Source organism: Anomaloglossus baeobatrachus, chromosome 3 (assembly GCF_048569485.1).
Source record: "Anomaloglossus baeobatrachus isolate aAnoBae1 chromosome 3, aAnoBae1.hap1, whole genome shotgun sequence".
Taxonomy (NCBI): Eukaryota; Metazoa; Chordata; class Amphibia; order Anura; family Aromobatidae; genus Anomaloglossus; species Anomaloglossus baeobatrachus.
Window position 1 is genome coordinate 149382532 of NC_134355.1, and position 20922 is coordinate 149403453.

General features: G+C 43.8%; 1 protein-coding gene across 1 annotated transcript in view; it reads right to left on the bottom strand.

Annotated features, from left to right (window-relative positions):
- UTRN (utrophin) overlaps nt 1-20664 on the bottom strand; it is a 1025654-nt gene extending 1004990 nt beyond the window's left edge. Inside the window, exons 1-2 of the mRNA XM_075339520.1 lie at nt 20245-20664; nt 13972-14161 (exon numbers count right to left, since the gene is read on the bottom strand). Of these exons, the coding sequence (XP_075195635.1) occupies nt 13972-14053 (82 nt within the window). The 5' untranslated portion in view covers nt 14054-14161; nt 20245-20664. The remainder of the gene's footprint in view (nt 1-13971; nt 14162-20244) is intronic.
- Nucleotides 20665-20922: the final 258 nt, after the last annotated feature.

The following is a 20922-nucleotide window of genomic DNA, read 5'->3' on the forward strand; positions in this document are numbered from 1 at the left end:
TCATTGCAGTTTTGGTGCGTTTTTTTTATCCACGGGTGCGGGATTCTTTAAGAGGGTCTGGATTTTCCTTGAGAAAAAGTAAATTTCTAGTGCGCACATGGCCTTAGGCTGAATTCACATGTCCAGAAATCATCCATTAGGACAGACCAGCAGCAATCCGTTGGCAAAAAAAGTTGTGCAGACAAAACTTTTTTGTCCATTTTGAAAAAACAGATTTTTGCAAGATCCGATTTTTTTAACATTGGAGTCTTTGGAGAACGGGTCCATTAACCCTAGAACGCATACCTGGGGCCGCGCGGGCCTGCTAGGTTACTTGTTTTCTATTGTAGATTTCTATGGTTGTGCATTTTAGGGTTAAATGATTTCTATTTATCCATCTATTTTTCTTGCATTTGTAATGGAGCCATTTTTTTCTTATTACAGGACCAGTTTCAAATGGTAGATAAATAGCAATCCATTAACGGATCCGTTTTCCGTAGACTCCAATGTTAAAAAAACGGATCACGCCCAAAAATGTTTTTCAAAACAGACAAGAAAATTGTGTGCAGAATTTTTTTTTGACAACAAATTGCTGCTGGATCCTTTCTAATGCGGGCTTCACACGGTACGATCTACCGTGCGATCACACGAGCGATCGTACTCGCCCCCGTCGTTTGTGCGTCACGGGCAAATCGCTGCCCATGTCGCACAAAGTCGTTTAACCCCCGTCACACGTACTTACGTGCAGAGCGACCTCGCTGTGGGCGGCGAACATCCACTTCCTGAATGGGGGTGGGACGTTCGGCGTCACAGCAACGTCACACAGCGGCCGGCCAATAGAAGCGGAGGGGCGGAGATGAGCGGGAGATAAACATCCCGCCCACCTCCTTCCTTCAGCATAGCCGGCGGGAGCCGCGGGACGCAGATAAGCTGTGTTCATCGTTCCCGCGGTGTCACACACTGCGATGTGTGCTACCCCGGGTACGATAAACAACCTGCGCAAAGTAAAATAAACGATTTTTTAAAAATAAATGAGGACTACACGATACTCGATTTCTCATCGATTTGCGATCGCTCGGAGGTGTCACACAGGACGACGTCGCCAACGAAGCCGGATGTGCGTCACGAAAACCGTGACCCCGACGATCTATCGCACGATGGATCGCCTCGTGTGACGCCCGCATAACGGACGATTACCGGACATGTGAACTCAGCCTTAAACGACTGCTCCATGCTTGTCGGTCAGTAATCGCTGAATATCCCGCTCACACAGGCAGAACACGTTTCAGATGCTCCCTGAATGATCTGTAATAGATTGTAATGGCAGTCCTGTTTACGGGAAAACGAGGATCTGCTGTGCTGCCCAAAGGATGATTATACAAGATAATAATACGGAGTAGCCTGAAGACACCCCCAAAGAATCCTGTGATCTACGTCCCCTTAAGAACAATTTAAAAATTTGTATTAAATAAAAAGACTCATCTTTGGAACTAAATTGCAGATTTAAAAAAAATAAATGGATTAATCAGGGAGAAGGAATAAAATAAGAGCCCAAGCTGACCACAGGTCTATATAAATTACTGTATAGCATTATAGGTATTGGGCACCGTAAGGTATGGAATTTTTAATCAGTCGTCATAATTTAGAAATCTCCTGGATAGCTTTCATTTACTTTTTAGGTCACCCGGGTGTGTTCTGTTTTCACGGCCAGCTATTTGCTTCATTATATAATTAGGAAAAAATGAACCATATGACATAAGAGATCACACCCAACTTACAGAATACGACTATTACATATGCAAGGATTCTGACTCACACACACAAGAGGTGATTCCTGTTTCACAAAGTATATGTGATATGTAATAAAAACAAAAGGTAATTAAAAAAGAAATAAATATATATATATATACACATATATATATATATATATATATATATATATATATATATATATATATATATACTGTGAAACTATATATAAAATTGCCTTATTCTGTCTGTCTGTCTTGCTCCAAAATGACATCATTACAGTGACAACTATCGCTACACCGCGCGTACTAAAGAGCCTGCTACCAATGGCTCAGCTAACTCAACAGCCCGAACTACGGGCCCACAGGACGACGCCCGACACTTTTCCCCGCACCCACATGGAGCCCCGACTCCCCGGTGAGTGCTGCACCCCCAGGAGCCCACACCGGCCACCCAGCCGACACATACCCACCGCTCGCCTCCCCCCCAGCACACATTACCCCACTCGGCTCCACCCCCCCCCCGCACTCCGCCCTCCGCATGTATACACTGAACACACACACACGAATAGTCACCTGTCTCCAGCGAGTGCTGCACCCCCGGGAGCCCACACCGGCAACCCAGCCAACACATACACACCGCTCGCCTCTGCCCCTGGCACACATTACCCCACTCGGCTCTAACCCCCCCCGCACTCCGCCCTCTGCATGTATACACTGGACACACACACACGAATAGTCACCTGTCCCCAGCCATGTAGTCCTCAGCTCTGACATCCTCAGCGCCATGGCCCCGCTCGGCTCCATCCCCCCCGCACTCCGCCCCCCGCACACATTAATGGTGGCTGCACCACGATGGGGGCACATACCAGCATTGGGCCACATCACAGCATCAGTCCACATACCAGGATGGGGGCCATACAAGGATGGAGACTATACCAGGATAGGACACAGACCAGGATGCTGCATATAATTGCCTTATTCTGTCTGTCTGTCTTGCTCCAAAATGACGTCATTACAGTGACAACCGTCGCCACACCGCGAGCGCTAAAGAGTCAATAAACCAATAAACAATTATAAGAATATACTAAATTAAACCTAACCCATCCAGTCCATTCATTACCTTATTATTCAATCTGCAAACCTACATACACATTCTAGACTACCCGATACGTTAGAATCGGTCCACCTTCTGGTGTATATATATACCGTATATATAAAATATATGTATAAAAATAGAAACTGCATCTATGCTACTAAAAGATAAATCTAAAGTAAAGAAACTGAATCTCCTGTGTGAGCAGCAGCATTATCAGTATGTCAATATATTTAACCCCTTCACGACCTTGGACGGATCTATCCGTCAAGGATCGTGTCCCGTTAAGCCCCGCCCCCTGCCGCGGGCAGGCGGCGTGGATCGGCACACATATCAGCTGTTTTCAACAGCTGACATGTGTGCCTGCTAGCCGCGGGTGGAATCGCTTCCACCCGCGGCCATTAACCCCTTAAATCTTGCTGCCAAAGTCTGGCAGCAAGATTTAAATGCGCGCGGCCATGTTTGTTACTTACCGCCGCCCCCACCGGAAGTCACGTGTGTTATCACGTGACTATCGGTGGTTGCCATCGTAGCACAGGGTCATGTGATGACGCCTGCTGCTATGATCTTTCACTTTCATTTTCCCTCGGCCGAGAGCAGAGGGAAAACCAAAGTGAGTGAATCTGCTGATTACAGCGGTATTGCTGTGATCAGCAGATAGCGATCAGCGATCGGATTGCTGATTGCTATAGCCCCCTAGGGGGACTAGTAAAATAAAAAAAAAAAGTAAAAAAAAAAGTTTTAAAAAATAAAAAAAAAACAAAAAACCTAAAAGTTCAAATCACCCCCCTTTCCCCCCATTGAAAATTAAAGGGTTAAAAAATAAATAAATATACACATATTTGGTATCGCCGCGTTCAGAAATGCCCGATCTATCAAAATATAAAATCAATTATTCTGATTGGTAAACGGCGTAGTGGTAAAAAAATTCCAAACGCCAAAATTACGTTTTTTGGTCGCCGCAAGTTTTGCGCAAAATGCAATAACAGGCGATCAAAACGTAGCATCTGCGCAAAAATGGTACCATTATAAACGTCAGCTCGAGACGCAAAAAATAAGCCATCACTGAGCCATAGATCCCAAAAAATAAGAACTCTACGTGTTTCGGAAAATGGGGCAAAACGTGCGCCACTTTTATTGGACAAACTTGTGAATTTTTTTTAACCCCTTAGATACAAGTAAACCTATACATGTTTGGTGTCTACAAACTCGCACCGACCTGAGGCATCACACCCACACATCAGTTTTACCATATAGTGAACACCGTGAATAAAATATCCCAAAAACTATTGTACGATCCCACTTTTTTTGCAATTTTTCCGCACTTGGAATTTTTTTGCCGTTTTCCAGTACACTATATGGTAAAACTTATGATTTCATTTAAAAGTACAACTCGTCCCGCAAAAAACAAGCCCTCATATGGCAAGATTGACGGAATAATAAAAAAGTTACGGCTCTTGGAAGAAAAGGAGCAAAAAACAAAAACGCAAAAACGGAAAGTGCCCGGGGGCTGAAGGGGTTAAAGTGTACCTGTCCTTTTAAATTTTATTTCATTTTTATTTCATAAATCAATAATACACATGAAAATAAACAACTTTGTAATATATTTTATCAGACAAATCTGCTTCTTTTTCAGACCAGAATTGATCAGTCATTATCAACATTCTCAATTCTGAGGTAAAATCTGTATTCAGTGAAGACTTTCCCATTACTGAGAGGAGATGACAGCTGTTACTGAGGAGATTCTATGGAAATAGAAGAGCGGGAGGGGCAGAGTTCTGCTTGTTGGTCTTCCCCCTGCATCTAGCCCCTCCCTCTTCCTGTCATCATAGAATCTCCTCAGCACCAACTGCCTTCTCCTCTCAGTAATGGGAAAGTCTTCACTGAATACAGATTTTACCCAAGAATTGAGAATGAATGATCAGTCCAGAAGGAAAAAGAAGCAGATTTATCTGATAAGATATATTACATAGTTGCTTATTGTCATTTGTACTATTGATATATGAAATAAAAATTAAAATGACACTTACACTTTAAATGCGTGTTTTTGTTTGTGGAGTTTCCCTTTAATTGGTAGAAACTAGCACAGCAGTTACATTTGTCTTTAACATGAATTTATAAAAAGCACAATGACAAAACTAAGAGAGCTGAAAGTAAAATTGCACAGGCTAATGAGAAGAAATGGATTATAAATCTTAAAGGGAATTTGTCACCAGGTTTTTGCCACCTAATCTGACAGCAGCATAATATAGGGGCAGAGATCCTGATTCCAGTGATGTACCCCTTACTGTGCTGCTTAGTGTAGTTTTGATAAAATCACTGTTTAATCAACAGTAGATTATCATTAGAGGACTACTTGGCGTGCTGCAACTAGTCCAGCATATTCATGAGGTCTGTACAACTGCGAGATCTGCTGCAGAGAAAACATTGATTTTATCAAAATGACAGCAAACAGCTCAATAAGTGAAACATCGCTGGAATGAGGGTCTCTGTTTCTACATTATGCTGCTCTCAGATGCGGGTAGCAAAAACCTGGTCACAAATTCCCTTTAATAGATCAGGATATACCATCAACAGGCTTGGTAAGGAAATTTTGGGAAAATCGATCTCTTCACTGCTTCCCTTTAATCTGTCAAAATGTTTGCCAGGGCCTTTATATATGGGGCACAGCTATAGAAGTTGCCGCCTTGCCTTAGTGCTCATCTATCACAGAGGAACACACTAGTCTTAGGCCACTGTCATACTGCGTTCCTCTCCCCGTTCAATGGTCCCGTTGAGGCTTCCGTCTGAATCCCCGCAAAACAGGTTTCGGACGTATGCACCGACGGTGCCACTGATTATAAGGCCTAAGACAAACGGCATGAAAATCGGAGCGAGTGGAATGCGATAATATATCGCATTCCACTCGGACCAATATTAGCCTGTGTGCCAGCACCCATGAGCGATTATTTCCTGAGCCCTAATTGGACCGAGAAAACAATCGCAGCATGGTGCGGTTGTCATGCGATCCTGGTTTCTCTCGCACCCATTCAAGTCTATGGGGTGAGAGAAAAATCACACTGCACTCGCATTATACCGGTGTACTGCAAGTGCATGGCGAGAATGGCAATAGCCGGCTACGGAGGAGAGAGGGAGATAAATCGCTCCCTCTCCTCCACAGCGCCGGCCCGACCCTCCTCAGTGTCGGCCCTCCCCTCCTCAGTGCCGGCCCGCCCCCCGCAGCTGTGGTCTGAGTGCATGATCGGACCTCAGTCGCAGTGACACTCACATGACACTCGGCTCCTGCTGTGCTGCCAGCGTGAGCTGAGTGTCATGCGAGGATCGCATTAGTCCCCCGTGTGGCCCTTGCCTAAAGGTGCAGATGGACTCACCGTGCATTCTGTCATGCACCATTTTCAGGAGTATGAGCCTAGTGGAGGCAGACACCCAGACGATGTGGCTTGGAAAAATAATAGTGAACCATCTCTTTAACTAATGTCATGAAACAGCTCAAAGATGTAAGTATAGATAAGGATAATCAGCCTTTATCTGTTGTTTTATTGGTTCGGTATGAGATAGCAGAAGAGTTACACAGAAAGGAGAAGTTCAATAACCTTCTGGTGACATAGAAATCAAATTACTGTGTAATATAATCTGCCCAAATGTAAGAGCATGCAGGGGATGAGGTGGCCAGAAAACCTCTACCTTCTGCAATTAATATAATAAATGTCAGTAAAAGATCATTTCATGTACATAGTTAGTATGTACATTATACATACTACATATTACATTAGTATGTCATTATAGGTAGTTGAAGGTGATATGACATTTTAGGCCAAGGGTTTGGTATGAAAATATTAGTTCTAAGGACAATGTTATGGAACATTTTTATACATTTTACCCTTTCATTGTATATTGCTCTTCACATCTAAACAGAAGAAAATAAGGAATATCCATGACTTGTAGCATATCATCAATGTCAAGTGGGAAATGGTGTGGCACTGGGCCAGCACGGTAGAGAAAAGCCTCCGTAATAGAGTTACTCTCACACTGGATCCCCTCACGATAATAAGACAAGTAGGAGGAAAAGAAATCACAGGTGGCCGACGTTGGCTGCAAATTCCTGAACTAAAATAGCTAATGGAAGAGAACACAGTAGAGACGTAAGGAGGAAAGTTTAATGAGAAAAGATCTTAAAATGGCTATAGAAATACTTTCACATTCAGTCAGTATGCATATTCCAGCTAAACACTGTCTCAAGAACGTTGGTAGAGTCTGACAAGGTTGTTTCCTGAGCTACCTACATTTTGTGAGTCACAATAAAGTTACGGTACGTTCCGACTATGAGCTGTTGATGTAGCAGCGTTTCTGATGCTGTACAGATTTTTTTATGTCATGTTTTAAATAAAGCTGCTTTGTTTTTTTGATAATTCCTGTATTTAGCTTTGACACAACTTTATCGATACGGTCATGTGCGGATTTTTAGTGTCTCTCCTCAGGAGAAACACGTTAAAGGGAATCTGTCAGCAGGTTTTTGCTGTCTCATCTGAGAGCAGCATAATGTAGGTAAAGAAGCCCTGAATTCAATGATGTATAACTTAGATTAGTGACTGCAGCCGTTCTCACTCAGTGACAGATTTTAAATTTTGCATGCAGCAGAGCTCTGAGAGCTGCCGCTGCCCACACCAGGCTTTCCATAGACAGAAGCTACTAATCACAGAGGGGGCGGAGTCGTACTACAACTCATCCACTGCTGAGACCCACTAATGATAAAGATAACAGGCTTAAGCTAACATTGCAGGTAAACAAAAAAAGACAGTGAAATAACAGATGCAGGGCTGAATTCTCTGCTTTAACACTTGCAGCATGTTGTCTTCCGGTTACACTGCAGAAATCTGCTGACAGAATTCCTTTAAAAACATTTTACCTGCTAATTTTCTGCAAATGATGCAATGTAAAGTGTAACCCTTAAAGGGGTTGAACCAAGTTTGGAAGTCATCCCTCACCTATGAAATAGGGGATAAGTTTTGATTAATGGCGGTCCGACCAATCCCAAGTACAATGGGCTACAGCATAGGGGATAGTGTGAATGAAGCGATGGTCGATCGTGCGCATCTCCACTCCATTCATTCTTACTGGAAATGTGGTAGACCAGCATACTGCGGTGCTTGGCTCTCTCTACTGGGTCCATAGAGAATGAATGGAGCAGCAGGATGCATGATTTACCCCATTCCATGACTATGGGATCTTCAAAAAGAAGTTGTGCAATTCTAAATCTTGGTGTATTGGTATTTTGGTAATTTATGGTACCAATGACAATGGTAAAAAAAGAAGTCATCTTCAAAAATCTTCTGCACATGATCGTAGAAATGACTGTAGAGCCAAAAAAAAATAAGAGCCAGATATAGAATTCATGGACTCCTTAACACTTTATACAAACTCTATCCCTAATATTAGCTCTGTTTTTCACTGCTGTAAAGAACGTGTGGGTTGATTATGAGACTAATGCTGTTTATGTTATTTTACCTCGTTAATATACCAGACCCCACTGCTCACTGACGGGGAAGTATGATCGGGTCATGCAACTCCTCTGCGATGCCAACACATCAACATCATAACATCAGCAATGGTACCGGATATTCTATACAACCTACACATTCTCCGTACCACCCGAGGACAAATATTCCACTTACTCTGTAATTAAGTACCATGAAACCTATATTGTTTCATTTAGGAGGCACAAAACAATCTAAGCAGAGCTCTACAGAATATGTTGATGCTATTTAGCCAAAAATGAACAGTCCATCCGTTAAATGTTAGGTATTTAATGCTCCAAATACCTTTGGTTTTCTACTATATAAAACACATCGTACCAAATGGTAACATCCTCTGGGCTAATTTCCTATATTTGGATGGGTTATTGGTTTATTGTGGAAATCCTTTTTAAGTTGCTGTACATTGGTCACTTTGCCTTTATAATGCGTTATGAAAAAAACAAACTGGTATGATACATGTGCACAAAAATATATATCAGTTATCAACACTGGTCCCATTATTTATACCATACTGTGCAGTATACAGAGTAGAACCAACGGAAATATGAGCGGAACACTTGTTTTAACCGCGTCAAGGTTTCCAATCCCTGAAGTTGTTAAAAGAAGTGACATACGACGGAATATGTACTTAGCAATGTCGCTTTAGCATTGCTGTGCACTATGTTTGTTTATGGGACACAGAAAAAAGCCTGAGGCTATGTGAACACAACTTTGTACAGAATTTTTCAAGAGTTTTTGGAGCAGAAACTGAGCAAAACCTCTAAACGTTTGGGGTGTTTTGAATTTTTGAGGAGGATTTGGAGAGTTTTTGCTCAGTTTTCCCATCCTTAGGGTATTTGCACATTGTGTTCTGTAGATGCCAGTATACCCACATTGTTTATGAAGCAAAAAACGCTTCAGGAAAAAATCGGCAGTGTTTTTCCTCAAACTTCACCTTTGATATCTGTGGTTGCGTCTTTGAGACAAATGAAAGCCGTCTGAAGAATGGTCAGGTCACTTCTTTAGCTGTTTCACAGCTTTCAAAGTCTGAAGCGGTTAAAAAAAAGTGAATGATATTGCTGTGCATATCTTGATGCTTTTTGCCATTTTTTAGCATTTTTTCGGAGGGGTTCAAGATGGAACCTGCCTGAAAAAGACATTGTGTGCACATACCGTAAACAAACCGCAATTTTGGCTATGTTGTTCTAATGTAACCCTATGGACACATTTAACGCATATGCTGACAGTAGAGATGAGCCGACCCGTGGAAGTTTGGTTCAGTGGGTTCACCTGGACTTTAGTTTGGGACCCAGACCTGACCTAAACCCCAATGGAAGTCATTAATTGGACAGTTGAAGTCTCAGCCCACAAACAGCCAGCCATAAACAGATCACGTCCAGGGGCGGGTGGGCGAGGTTTTTACTTTTTTTGGTGCACACTACTTCTGATCACGATGTTGTTACACCCAGTGTGAGCCATTCAAAAACTGCAAGCGGCTTGCACTGGACCTTGCACCGAGCGTACCAGGCACAGCGATGCTCGCGTTAGTGGTGTTCAATTCTAGTGTTCATATGTAAAGCACCCAATCTCCGTACCAAAACTCTATTTTTTATGTAAAGTCTGTGTTAAGGCCCTGTCACACACAGAGATAAATCCGTGGCAGATTTGTGGTTGCAGTGAAATTGTGGAAATCAGTGCCAGGTTTGTGGCTGTGTACAAATGGAACAATATGTCCATGATTTCACTGCAACCACAGATCTGCCCAAGATTTATCTGTGTGTGACGGGGCCTTTAGGTACGAACATCAAACACCGAACCTCAGGTTCACTCATCTCTAGTTGCCTTCATTTCCGGTGTTAAGTTAACAATAAACCTACATCATGTAATATAAATATACTCTTACTTATGGACCATAAACACATTAATTTTACTTGATACCTAATTTCACTGCACGAAAGAGGCTTCTGTAGAACGTTTCAACCAGCTATTTGTACTGCAACTCCCCAACCAAACCCACCTAAAGTATTTTATCCTTCAAGAGCTCCACAAGAATATAAGAACTGTACGCCATGCAAATATTTTATACCAGTAAATTGGATTACTATAAATTTAGCACCATAAAGACATAACTTTATAATTAGCCTTGTAAAAGGGAAAAGAAATGTCCACATTAAAGTTAAATAGATTGACTCTAGATGGATGATTAAAAAATAGCTATTAATTGAAAATTATTTTAGTAGTTTAAAAAAGGTCAAAAGATGAAAGAAAAGATGAGTCTGGGAAGGACTCGGGGAAAAGTCAGCATGAATATACTTATATAGGTGGCTTCAGGTAAAGAAAGTTTACTTCTAGTCCAGTCACACTCCAATACATAGAGGGCCAAAATTAAAAACTTGGACAAAGTCATGGGCCAGCCTAATGGCCGGCCCAACATAGTCCTCTATACAGAATAATGGGCCCCACATAGTCCTACATATAGAATAATCCGCCCCACATAGTCTCCATACAGAATAATGTTCCCTACATAGCTCTCCACACAGAATAATTGGCCCCACATAGTCCTCCATACAGCATAATGGGTCCCACATAGTCCTCTATACAGAAAAATAGGCCAAACATAGTCCTTCATACAGAAAAATGAGCTCCACATAGCCTTCTATACAGAATAATGTCCCCACATAGTCCTCGAAAGACAATAATGAGCACCACATAGTCCTCTATACAGAATAATGGGCCCCACATAGTCCTACATATAGAATAATCCGCCCCACATAGTCTCCATACAGAATAATGTTCCCTACATAGCTCTCCACACAGAATAATTGGCCCCACATAGTCCTCCATACAGCATAATGGGTCCCACATAGTCCTCTATACAGAAAAATAGGCCAAACATAGTCCTCCATACAGAAAAATGAGCCCCACATAGCCTTCTATACAGAATAATGTCCCCACATAGTCCTCGAAAGACAATAATGAGCACCACATAGTCCTCTATACAGAATAATGGGCCCCACATAGTCCTACATATAGAATAATCCGCCCCACATTGTCTCCATACAGAATAATGTTCCCTACATAGCTCTCCACACAGAATAATTAGCCCCACATAGTCCTCCATACAGCATAATGGGTCCCACATAGTCCTCTATACAGAAAAATAGGCCAAACATAGTCATCCATACAGAAAAATGAGCCCCACATAGCCTTCTATACAGAATAATGTCGTCACATAGTCCTCGAAAGACAATAATGAGCACTACACAGTCCTCTATACAGAATAATGGGCCCCACATAATCCTCCATAAAGAATAATGTGCCCCACATAGCCCTGCATACAGAATAATGTGCCCCACATGGTCCTCTATACAGATTAATGGGCCCTACATAGCCCTTCATACAGAATAATGGCCCCCACATAACCCTCCATACAGAATAATGGGCCCCGCATAGTCCTCCATACAGTATGAGCCCCACATAGTCCTCTAAACAGAATAATGGGCCCCACATAGTCCTCTATACAAAAAAATAGATCCCACATACTCCTCCATACAGAATAATGGGCCCCACATAGTCCTCCATACAAAAAATAGGCCCCGCTATGCAGAATAATAGTGCCGCATCATCCTCCAAACAGAATAATGCATCCCACATAGCCCTCCATACAGAATAATGGGCCCCACATAGTCATCCAATCAAAAAAATGGGTCCCACATAGTTCTTCATACAGAATTATGGGTCCCAAATAGTCCTCGATCCAGAAAAATGTGCCCCACATAGTCATCCATACAGAATAATGAGCCCCACATAGTACTCCATACAGAATAGCATCGCAGGTCAAATAAAAATCAGGCTGCGGCCCAGAATTGGCCCAAGGGCCACAGTTTGACATACGTGATCTAGCCTAATAAAAGCAGTTACTGAAAGGCTACTGAATGTAAAGCCTTTATAATGTTAAGTATGGTAATTGAACTTCTACCAAGGGAGCCGTCCCTTAGTGAGTAAATAAAGTGTATGCAAATTTGCATTTGAAATGTTCCGGAAATCGGATTTAAGTGCACAGTGATGGGACTGTGGGTAGGGTTTTTGGCTCTAGCTCCGGCCCCTCCGCCAGCCTCCGGTGCTTTGTGAGTGACCTGCATTCTATTTAAAATTTTGCGCAGGCGCCATCCTTGCCAGGGGCGGAGTGTGGCAGATTAAGCTCCCGGAGATCTTCAAACAAAATGTCACCGGAGGCGCATATGTGTGGATTGAGCTCCCGGCAGTTATCAATAAAATGGCGCCAGTGACATCGCATGTGTGGATTGTGATTTTGGCTCAATTAAACCTCTAAAGGATGTCACTGAGCCGAGATCTCAATCTTATCATGTGCACCCCAAGTGCCATAATATTGAAGACCACGGGCGGCACGTACTGTTTTTTTCCAGTATTACAGATGAAAAGTCAAAATACAAGACTATGGGTCCCTGAGAAACATGCACAGCACACAAATGGCATCCGCGTGCCATATAATAATAACTTTAGTAATTTATATAGCGCTATTAATTCCACAGTGCTTTACATACCGTAAATTGGCAACACTGTCCCCATTGGGGCTCACAATCTAAAGTTCCTATCTGTATGTCTTTGGAGTATGGGAGGAAACTGGAGTACCCAGAGAAAACCCACGCAAACACAGGGAGAACATACAAACTCCTTTCGGATGGTGTCCTTGGTGGGATTTGAACCTAGGACCCCAGCGCTGCAAGACTTCAGTGCTAACCACTGAGCCGCCCTATATGTACTAACCATTGTAAAGCATAGGAGAATCTCTGTCATTTATTTATTCATCCGTGAAAAACACTGATGACACATTGATCCAAAACACTGATAACACCAGAAACAATTTTTCACATGTTTTTAAACACAGATATGTGAATAAGGCCTTCGTACATTCACAGCAATCTGCACCTGCATGTTGATTTCAGTTCTCTGGGAGAACAGAAAAGAAAACACAACACACTAAAAGAAATGTCATTCTAAACGAATTCCAAAATACTTTTAATTAGGAAATCATGCTTGTATTGTTAGGGAGGTAACCATTTTAGAATTAAAGTGGCTGCTGCCTTTTTACACTGATATAAACCTATCCTAAAATGTGAATAGGTCAGGTGTCGGTGATCTAATGCTGAAGATACCATGGGGTGCTGAGGTAAGAAGAGGCTGCTCACACTGCTGTCAACCCTGTCTTCCTGATCTAATACAGGAGATTCTAAAGGTTAGAAGAAGTTACTCACACTGCTGTCTACTCAGTACTTTTGAGAGACAATACATGGAATAGCTATCTCCAGATCCCTGCCTGTTTACAGGCACCTGTCTTAACATTCTAGGACGGGTTTCTGATAGTATAAGAAGGCGGAAGCCATTTTAACTCTTTAGAGATTACCTCCCTAGACAAACTAGTGCGATTAAAAGTAGTTATACATTCATTTATAATGATATTGCCTCTAATTTTCTATTCATTGAGACCCTATTTAACTGCCTACCATAAACATAGAAAGAAAACATGACAACAGGTGTATCACCTACATTTGATGTCATTCATCAATGAAAAGTTCAAAGCAAAAATAAGCCCAAGACAGGATTTACGACCTACCAGATCGGGATTTGATAATATCACTGAACTCATTGTTTTGTTCTCCATCAGTTCTGTCGAGCTGTGCCCCAACATTCGCCATTTTTCAGCAAGGCGAGTGCAGGTAATTCCTTGAAGTTTATCACACGTTACAGGAAAATATCCGTGGGCATGTAACTTAGAGGCAAGGGACTGAGCTTGGGTGAAAAACCTGAAAAAAAAAAAAGAATTTTTATTATTACAGAATTATTTTACTAGTTACAGAATGATGTTTTGGACAGTAAGGCTATGTGCCCACGGGGACATTGTCCTGCGGATATATCCGCAAGACATTCCGCAGGTGCTCCCAGAAATCCGCAACAGAACTTTCTCTGTTTCAATGCTGCGGATATACAGCGGAATGTCCTGCGGATATGGTGCGGGCATTCTGCATTGAGGATACAGTACCATGGCTTCGGCACTGCATCCTCAATGCAGAACAAGTGCTGCAGTGATCGGGGTGCTCATACTTACCTCCATCATGCAGCACCTCGCTTTCCGGCGGCCGGGTCACTGTCAGGCAGCGTCTGGTTCACTGTGCTGGAGGTGGGCGGGCCTGAACTAGCTCCGGCTGTCACATGACCGGAGCTCGTGCAGGCCCCGCCCACCTCTTCCTTCCTGTACCTGGCTGGATCCACCGCACTCCTGTGCACCGGACGGAGAAGTGACTCGGGTCTCTATCAAGGCAGGTAAGTATATGGGACCCTGCGGAGAAATCCGCAACAATAATTGACATGCTGCAGATTTTTCCGCACGAAAATCCGCACGATTTCCGCTGCGGAAAAATCCGCAGCGTGGGCACAGCATTTCCCAAATGCCATAGAAATGGCTGGGGAGTAGCTGTGCTGCAGATTTCTGGAAAATCCGCAGATTTTCCGCGAAAAATCCGCAGCAAAATCCGCGCATTTTCCGCAGCGTGGGCACATAGCCTAATAGCTGTTCAGAAAATCGCAGTATAAACCGTGACCTGATGTGATGTGTGAATTAACCCTTACAATGACTTTTTCGGTGGCCTTTTGGTTTACAGTATCTATGACTTGATCGCTTCTTTCTTTGCTGAACTACTCTGATCACAGACATCCAATCTACAATTGGATATGCACACTGTTACTCCAGGGACACCCGTTCTCATGGTAGATGTCAGGGGAGCGAGGAAGTCATGACTTAAAGGGATTAATCAGGAATTTTTTTTTCATGTCTATGCCCAGTGTAAAAATAAATTGAGATTTTCTCACCCACCGCCGCTCCGATGCTGTCTTCTCACTGCTGCTTCCAGGCTTTGTTGACAGACTGCAGCAGTGATGTCACGACTACAGCATGTGACTGATGCAGCCAATCACTGAGCACAATTACATCAGCATCACAGTAGAGCCCAGTTATTGTCTGCAGTGGTCACTTACAACACTGGGGCAGCAGCAGAGAGGCAGCCCTGCAGCGGGCGGAGGGGGAGAAGTTACTGTAGAAATTGAATTGAAGAGTAGCGACCTAGCTGAGGTGGTACTGTGAGACATAACGTCATAAGTTCTGCAAGAGAACTAATTTGTATAGTCATAATTGTTTTGGCTCAACTTTTTAAAGATGTAAAATTCATTTTCTATCTGAAACCATCTAAATATAGAGATTACAAGACATTGTCTATAATTAATTCTCACTATCCACTCCTAGCTTTATTTTGGGAGCTGAAGCTGAGAAAGTTTCAGATTACTTGGCTGGGGTGATCCTGAAGAAGGGAGAGGCTCATGCTATAGTCACGTCATCCTAAAGTCGTATTCACACTGCACGATTGTCAGGAAAAGAGCGGTACTATGACTGCCCACTTCCCTATGGAGACAGGTTGCTGACCACCCGAAGTATGAGGAAAACACATTCATCGGGTGCAATTTAAGATCCGACGTTGATGATAGGTCATCAACATCTAATCGGCCGGGGTCCGTCACGCGGCACCCCCATCAATCAGCTGTTCTTGATCCCGGCAGCGGCAGGAAATGCTCAGTTCTGAAGCTGCTCGGCAGGGTACTGCACATCCACATCCTACTGATATGAATGGGAGGCGGATGTGCAGTACCCGGCCAAGGCCGCTATCAGATGACAGGGCAGCTCCAGCACTGAGTATTTCCAGCCACCTGCTGCCACCGAGAATAGCTGATCAGCAGAGGTGTTGGGTGTAGGACCCCGGCCGTTCAGACATTGATGACCTATTCTAAAGGCCACTTTACACACAGAGATCAATCTGTGGCAGATCTGTGGCAGATCTGTGGCAGATCTGTGGCAGATCTGTGGCAGATCTGTGGCAGATCTGTGGCAGATCTGTGGCAGATCTGTGGCAGATCTGTGGCAGATCTGTGGCAGATCTGTGGCAGATCTGTGGCAGATCTGTGGCAGATCTGTGGCAGATCTGTGGTAGATCTGTGGTAGATCTGTGGTAGATCTGTGGTAGATCTGTGGTAGATCTGTGGTAGATCTGTGGTAGATCTGTGGTAGATCTGTGGTAGATCTGTGGTTGCAGTGAAATTGTGGACAATCAGTGCCAGGTTTGTGGCTGTGTACAAATGGAACAATATGTCCATGATTTCACTGCAACCACCGATCTGCCAAAGATTTATCTCTGTGTGTAAAGTGGCCTTAAGGAAAGACCATCAATGTAAAAGTAGTGGACAACCTCTTTAAGGTGCCTATACAATATAGCTAGCTTTCCTAACTCCACCATGTACAGTGGATTTTGCTAAGGGCCTGGGGGCATTTGCTTCCAATGGACAGAGGAGTAAGATCTCCCTCACTCACCAGTAGCCATTTTGATCAGGTTAGGCACGGTGGCTCAGTGGTTAGCACTGCAGTCTTGCAGCGCTGGGGTCCTGGGTTCTTAGTCCCACTAAGGACAACATCTGCAAGGAGTTTGTATGTTCTCCTTGTGTTTGTGTGGGTTTCCTCCCACACTCCAAAAAACATACTGATAGGGATTTTAGATTGTGAGCCCCAATGGGGACAGTATTGCCAATGTATGTAAAGCGCTATGGAATTAATAGTACTATATAAATAAATATTATTATTATTTTCTTCTGCAGAGAAGTCCAAACAGGTGATCAGCTCCATAGATTAATGAGCACATGTTCTATATGTGTATTTTACAATATTGCATTATTTGTACCCAGGTTGCTTACAAATGAACTTTTACCTTGTTACAATGTATTTTCACACAACATTAGCGAATAGTAACCCCACAACGCTTTGTCATTCAAACCTCCTTATGACTATGGCTATCTTGTCCTGGGGGGCCTAGGTGACTACTAGTTTTGTGACATCACGTAACACATTTAGAAGTCACAGGCCGACACATTTCCTAAAAACCTGTTCACATTTCCGTTCAGACATCCCTTTCATCTGCTCCGTTTTAGAAATAAATGGGATAAGTGATCCGTTGCATTTATTATGGCAGTGGGAGCAGAGGGGTCCAGATGATTATGGTATATCCTTTATGCAGACGATTTTTGTTATATTCTAAAAAATTAAACCCCAAAAGTATCCTATAGTAATCAATGGGTTGTCTCAGCATGCAGCGGATCCCTCAGGGCACGTTCCCACGATCAGTGTTACTCGAGGTTTTCACGCTGTGTAATTTTGCTGAGTCCGAAACGCAGCGTTTTACAATAAAAGCACAGTGTATGGGATTAATAGAAATCTCCTGCGCACTGAGCTTCTTTTTACACTGCATAACCTGACCTGAGAACGTTTTTTCCAAGCTGCATCAACTTCTCTTCCGAGAACAGTTTTCTGTGTGGGTTTTCCCCATAGACTTCCATTAGGTGCAGAAAATCTGCAGGTAAAAGACACACGTGTTTTTGGTAGGTTTACGAGGCGGAAATGCACCAAAAACGCATATAATCCACACCTAATGGTGTCAATACTAGGAAGATTCAAAAACAAAAAAGCTTTATTTAAAAGAGGCCACACCAAACAGAGACAGAAAAATGCAATAAAAATACAAATAAACTAAGGTGCGGAAATGGGGCAGATATTTTGCAGTGTCAAAAACTCAATCAATCCTGATCGTGAGAAGGTAGCCTTCTTCCATTTATCTATTCCTAAAACTGAGCAGATTGGAATCAGTTTTAATAAATGATCAATAGACTGTGAGCCCTCGCGGGCAGGGTCCTCTCTCCTCCTATACCAGTCTGTTTTGTACTGTTAATGATTGCTGTACGTATACCCTCTTTCACTTGTAAAGTGCCATGGAATAAATGGCGCTATAATAATAAATAATAATAATAATGTGCCCCCTCTCCACACATGAAATGTGCCCCCTGTACTCCAGTTACGTGCCCCCTGTAATGTGCCCCGCTAACTACCCCTGTGATGTGCCCCACCCTGTAATATGCCCCCCTGTCCGCCACTGTAAATGTACCCCCTGTCTGCCCATATAATGAGCCCCTGTCCGCCCCCTCTTCACTCATGTAATGTGCCCCCTGTCCTCCCCTGTTATGTGCCCCCTGTCTGCCCCTGCAATGAGCCCCCCTGTCCGCCCCTGTAATGTTCCCCGCTGTCCGCCTCTGTAATGTGCCCCCTATCCGGCCCTGTAAAGTGCCCCCATATTATGTGCCCCCTGTCCACCCCTGTAAAGTGCCCCCCTGTCCACCCCTGTAAAGTGCCCCCGTTCGCCCCTGTAATGTGCCCCGTCTGCCCCTGTAATGTGCCCCCTGTCCACCCCTGTAAAGTGCCCCCCTGTCCGCCCCTGTAAAGTGCCCTCTGTCCACCCCTGTAATGTGCTTCCTGTCCGCCCCTGTAATGTGCCCCCTGTCCGCCCCTGTAATGTGCTCGCCTGTTCGCACCTGTAATGTGTCCCATGTCCGCCCCTGTAATGTACCCCGTTTGCCCCTATAATGTGCCAAGTACTTTAGATTCTGGATCATTTATAGGACTATGACATTTCCTGTAACACCAAAATCTGTGATTTTTTTTTTATATATTTCCTTTCCATCATTTTTTTTCTTCTCACATAAAAAACAAAGTTTAAGAATAGCAGACAAATTCTACCCACTATCCAATCCTTACCCGGAGCGTCCCCATACATGGCCCTTCTGTTTATTGCCATCTGTCATATTGTAAAACTAATCAAAATCTGATGGTAAAAGTACAGTAACCCCAGCTGACTTTTCTGCAAGTATTATGTAAGGTTAGGGGGCGCCTTCTTTCCCTTCTCCTTCCTTCCCTCCTTCTTTCCTTCCTTCCTTCCCTTCTTCCTTTCCTCTTTCCCTCCCTCCTTCACTTCTTTTTTCTTTCCCTCCTTCCTTCCCTTCTTCCTTTCCCTCCTATCTTCTTTACTGCATCACCTCCTTCCTTCCCTCCTTACTTTTCTTTCCTTCCTTCCCTCTTTCCTTCCTTCCCTTAATCCTTCTCCTTCTTCCTACCCTCTTTCCTTCTTCCTCCACTCCTTCCTTCCCGTCTTTCCCTTTTTCCTTCCTTCTTTCCGTCCTTTTTTCCCTTTCCTTCCTTTTCTCTTTCGTTCTTTCCCTACTTCCCTCTTTCCTTCCTTCTTTCCGTCCTTCCCTTCACTCCTTCCTTCCCTTAATTCTTCCTTCCTTTCCTCTTTCCTTCCTTCCTTTCTTCCTTCACTCCTTCCTTCCCGTCTTCCCCTTCTCCCTTCCTTCCCTCTTTCCTTCCTTCCCTTCTTCCTTCACTCCTTCCTTCCCGTCTTCCCCTTCTTTGCGTACTTTTTCCCCTTTCCTTCCTTTTCTCTTTCCTTTTCCCTTTCTTTCCCTTCTCTTTCTTTTCTCTTCCCTTTTTCCCTCTTTCCTTCCTTCCTTCCCTCTTTCCTTCCTTCCTTTTCTCTTCCCTTTTTCCCTCTTTCTTTCCCTTTCTTCCTTTTCTCATCCCTTTTTCCCTCTTTCCTTCCTTCCTTCTTTCCCTTTCTTCCTTTTCTCTTCCCTTTTTCCCTCTTTCTTTCCCTCCTTCCTTTTCTCTTCCCTTTTTCTCTCTTTCCTTCCTTCTTTCCCTACTTCCTTCCTTCCTTCCTTCCCCCATTCATTTCTCCTCTCCCCTAGGCTCCAGCTTCCCTCCTGTGTGCTGGTGACATGAGGCGCCGGACTGTTGGAGGGACACAATGGGGGGCAGCCCGGGACTGATCACTCCTGGTTATCCCGGGACCCTTTCCTGCAGACATGAGGACCCCGCTTTCCTCCCACGAGCACCTTGCAAATCATGTCCTCCTGTGGAGCTCTCCAGTTACAGGAACACATGAATTATTCAGCCCAGTAATCTTACCTGGGAAAGAGTCTCCCTTTTATTTGCTACATAAAGTCACCAACTTCCTGGGATCGTCAGCAGCGCCCTACAGATCCGAGACCCCACCAATCAAGTGATCTACAGGGAGATCGTTGGCTCACAACATCCCGGATCGTAGGAGAGATTCCTGCAAGAATTCTACTTTTTACAGCTGCTCCTCCCTTACTTGGCACAGCCCGAAAAACTTGCAGCTGTCCGGTGACAGGAAAGAGTTAACTTTGCCTTTGCTGTGTGCTCTTTAAGACTTTGCTATCTTCCTTTTGTATGGTAATCCATCAGATCGTGATCTTCTGGGGTCCGGCGATCTCCCGCTGCGCCCGATCTTTCCCTCCGATATAAGTTGCATGGGTCTGCAGAGCCGTCCTGTCTGCTCGGGGCTCTCTCCTAACTTGTATTCGAGGTTCACAGTGTTAGCTCACTTCGGATTTCAGTGCGGGCGGCTGAAACAAAACTGAGAGAACGTGGCATAGGCTTATCACGTCCCCGCCCACTCTGAATACATGGCCTTTCTCTTCCTTCAGTGTTTACTATGAGATGGAAGGCCGACATGCGCCACCTAGTGGAGAAGCGCATACACGACTCATTAATAAAATGGGAATGGATGAAATAACAAGTACAGTGGACCTTGAGAGAGTTTTGCAAGACAAGCAGAGCTTT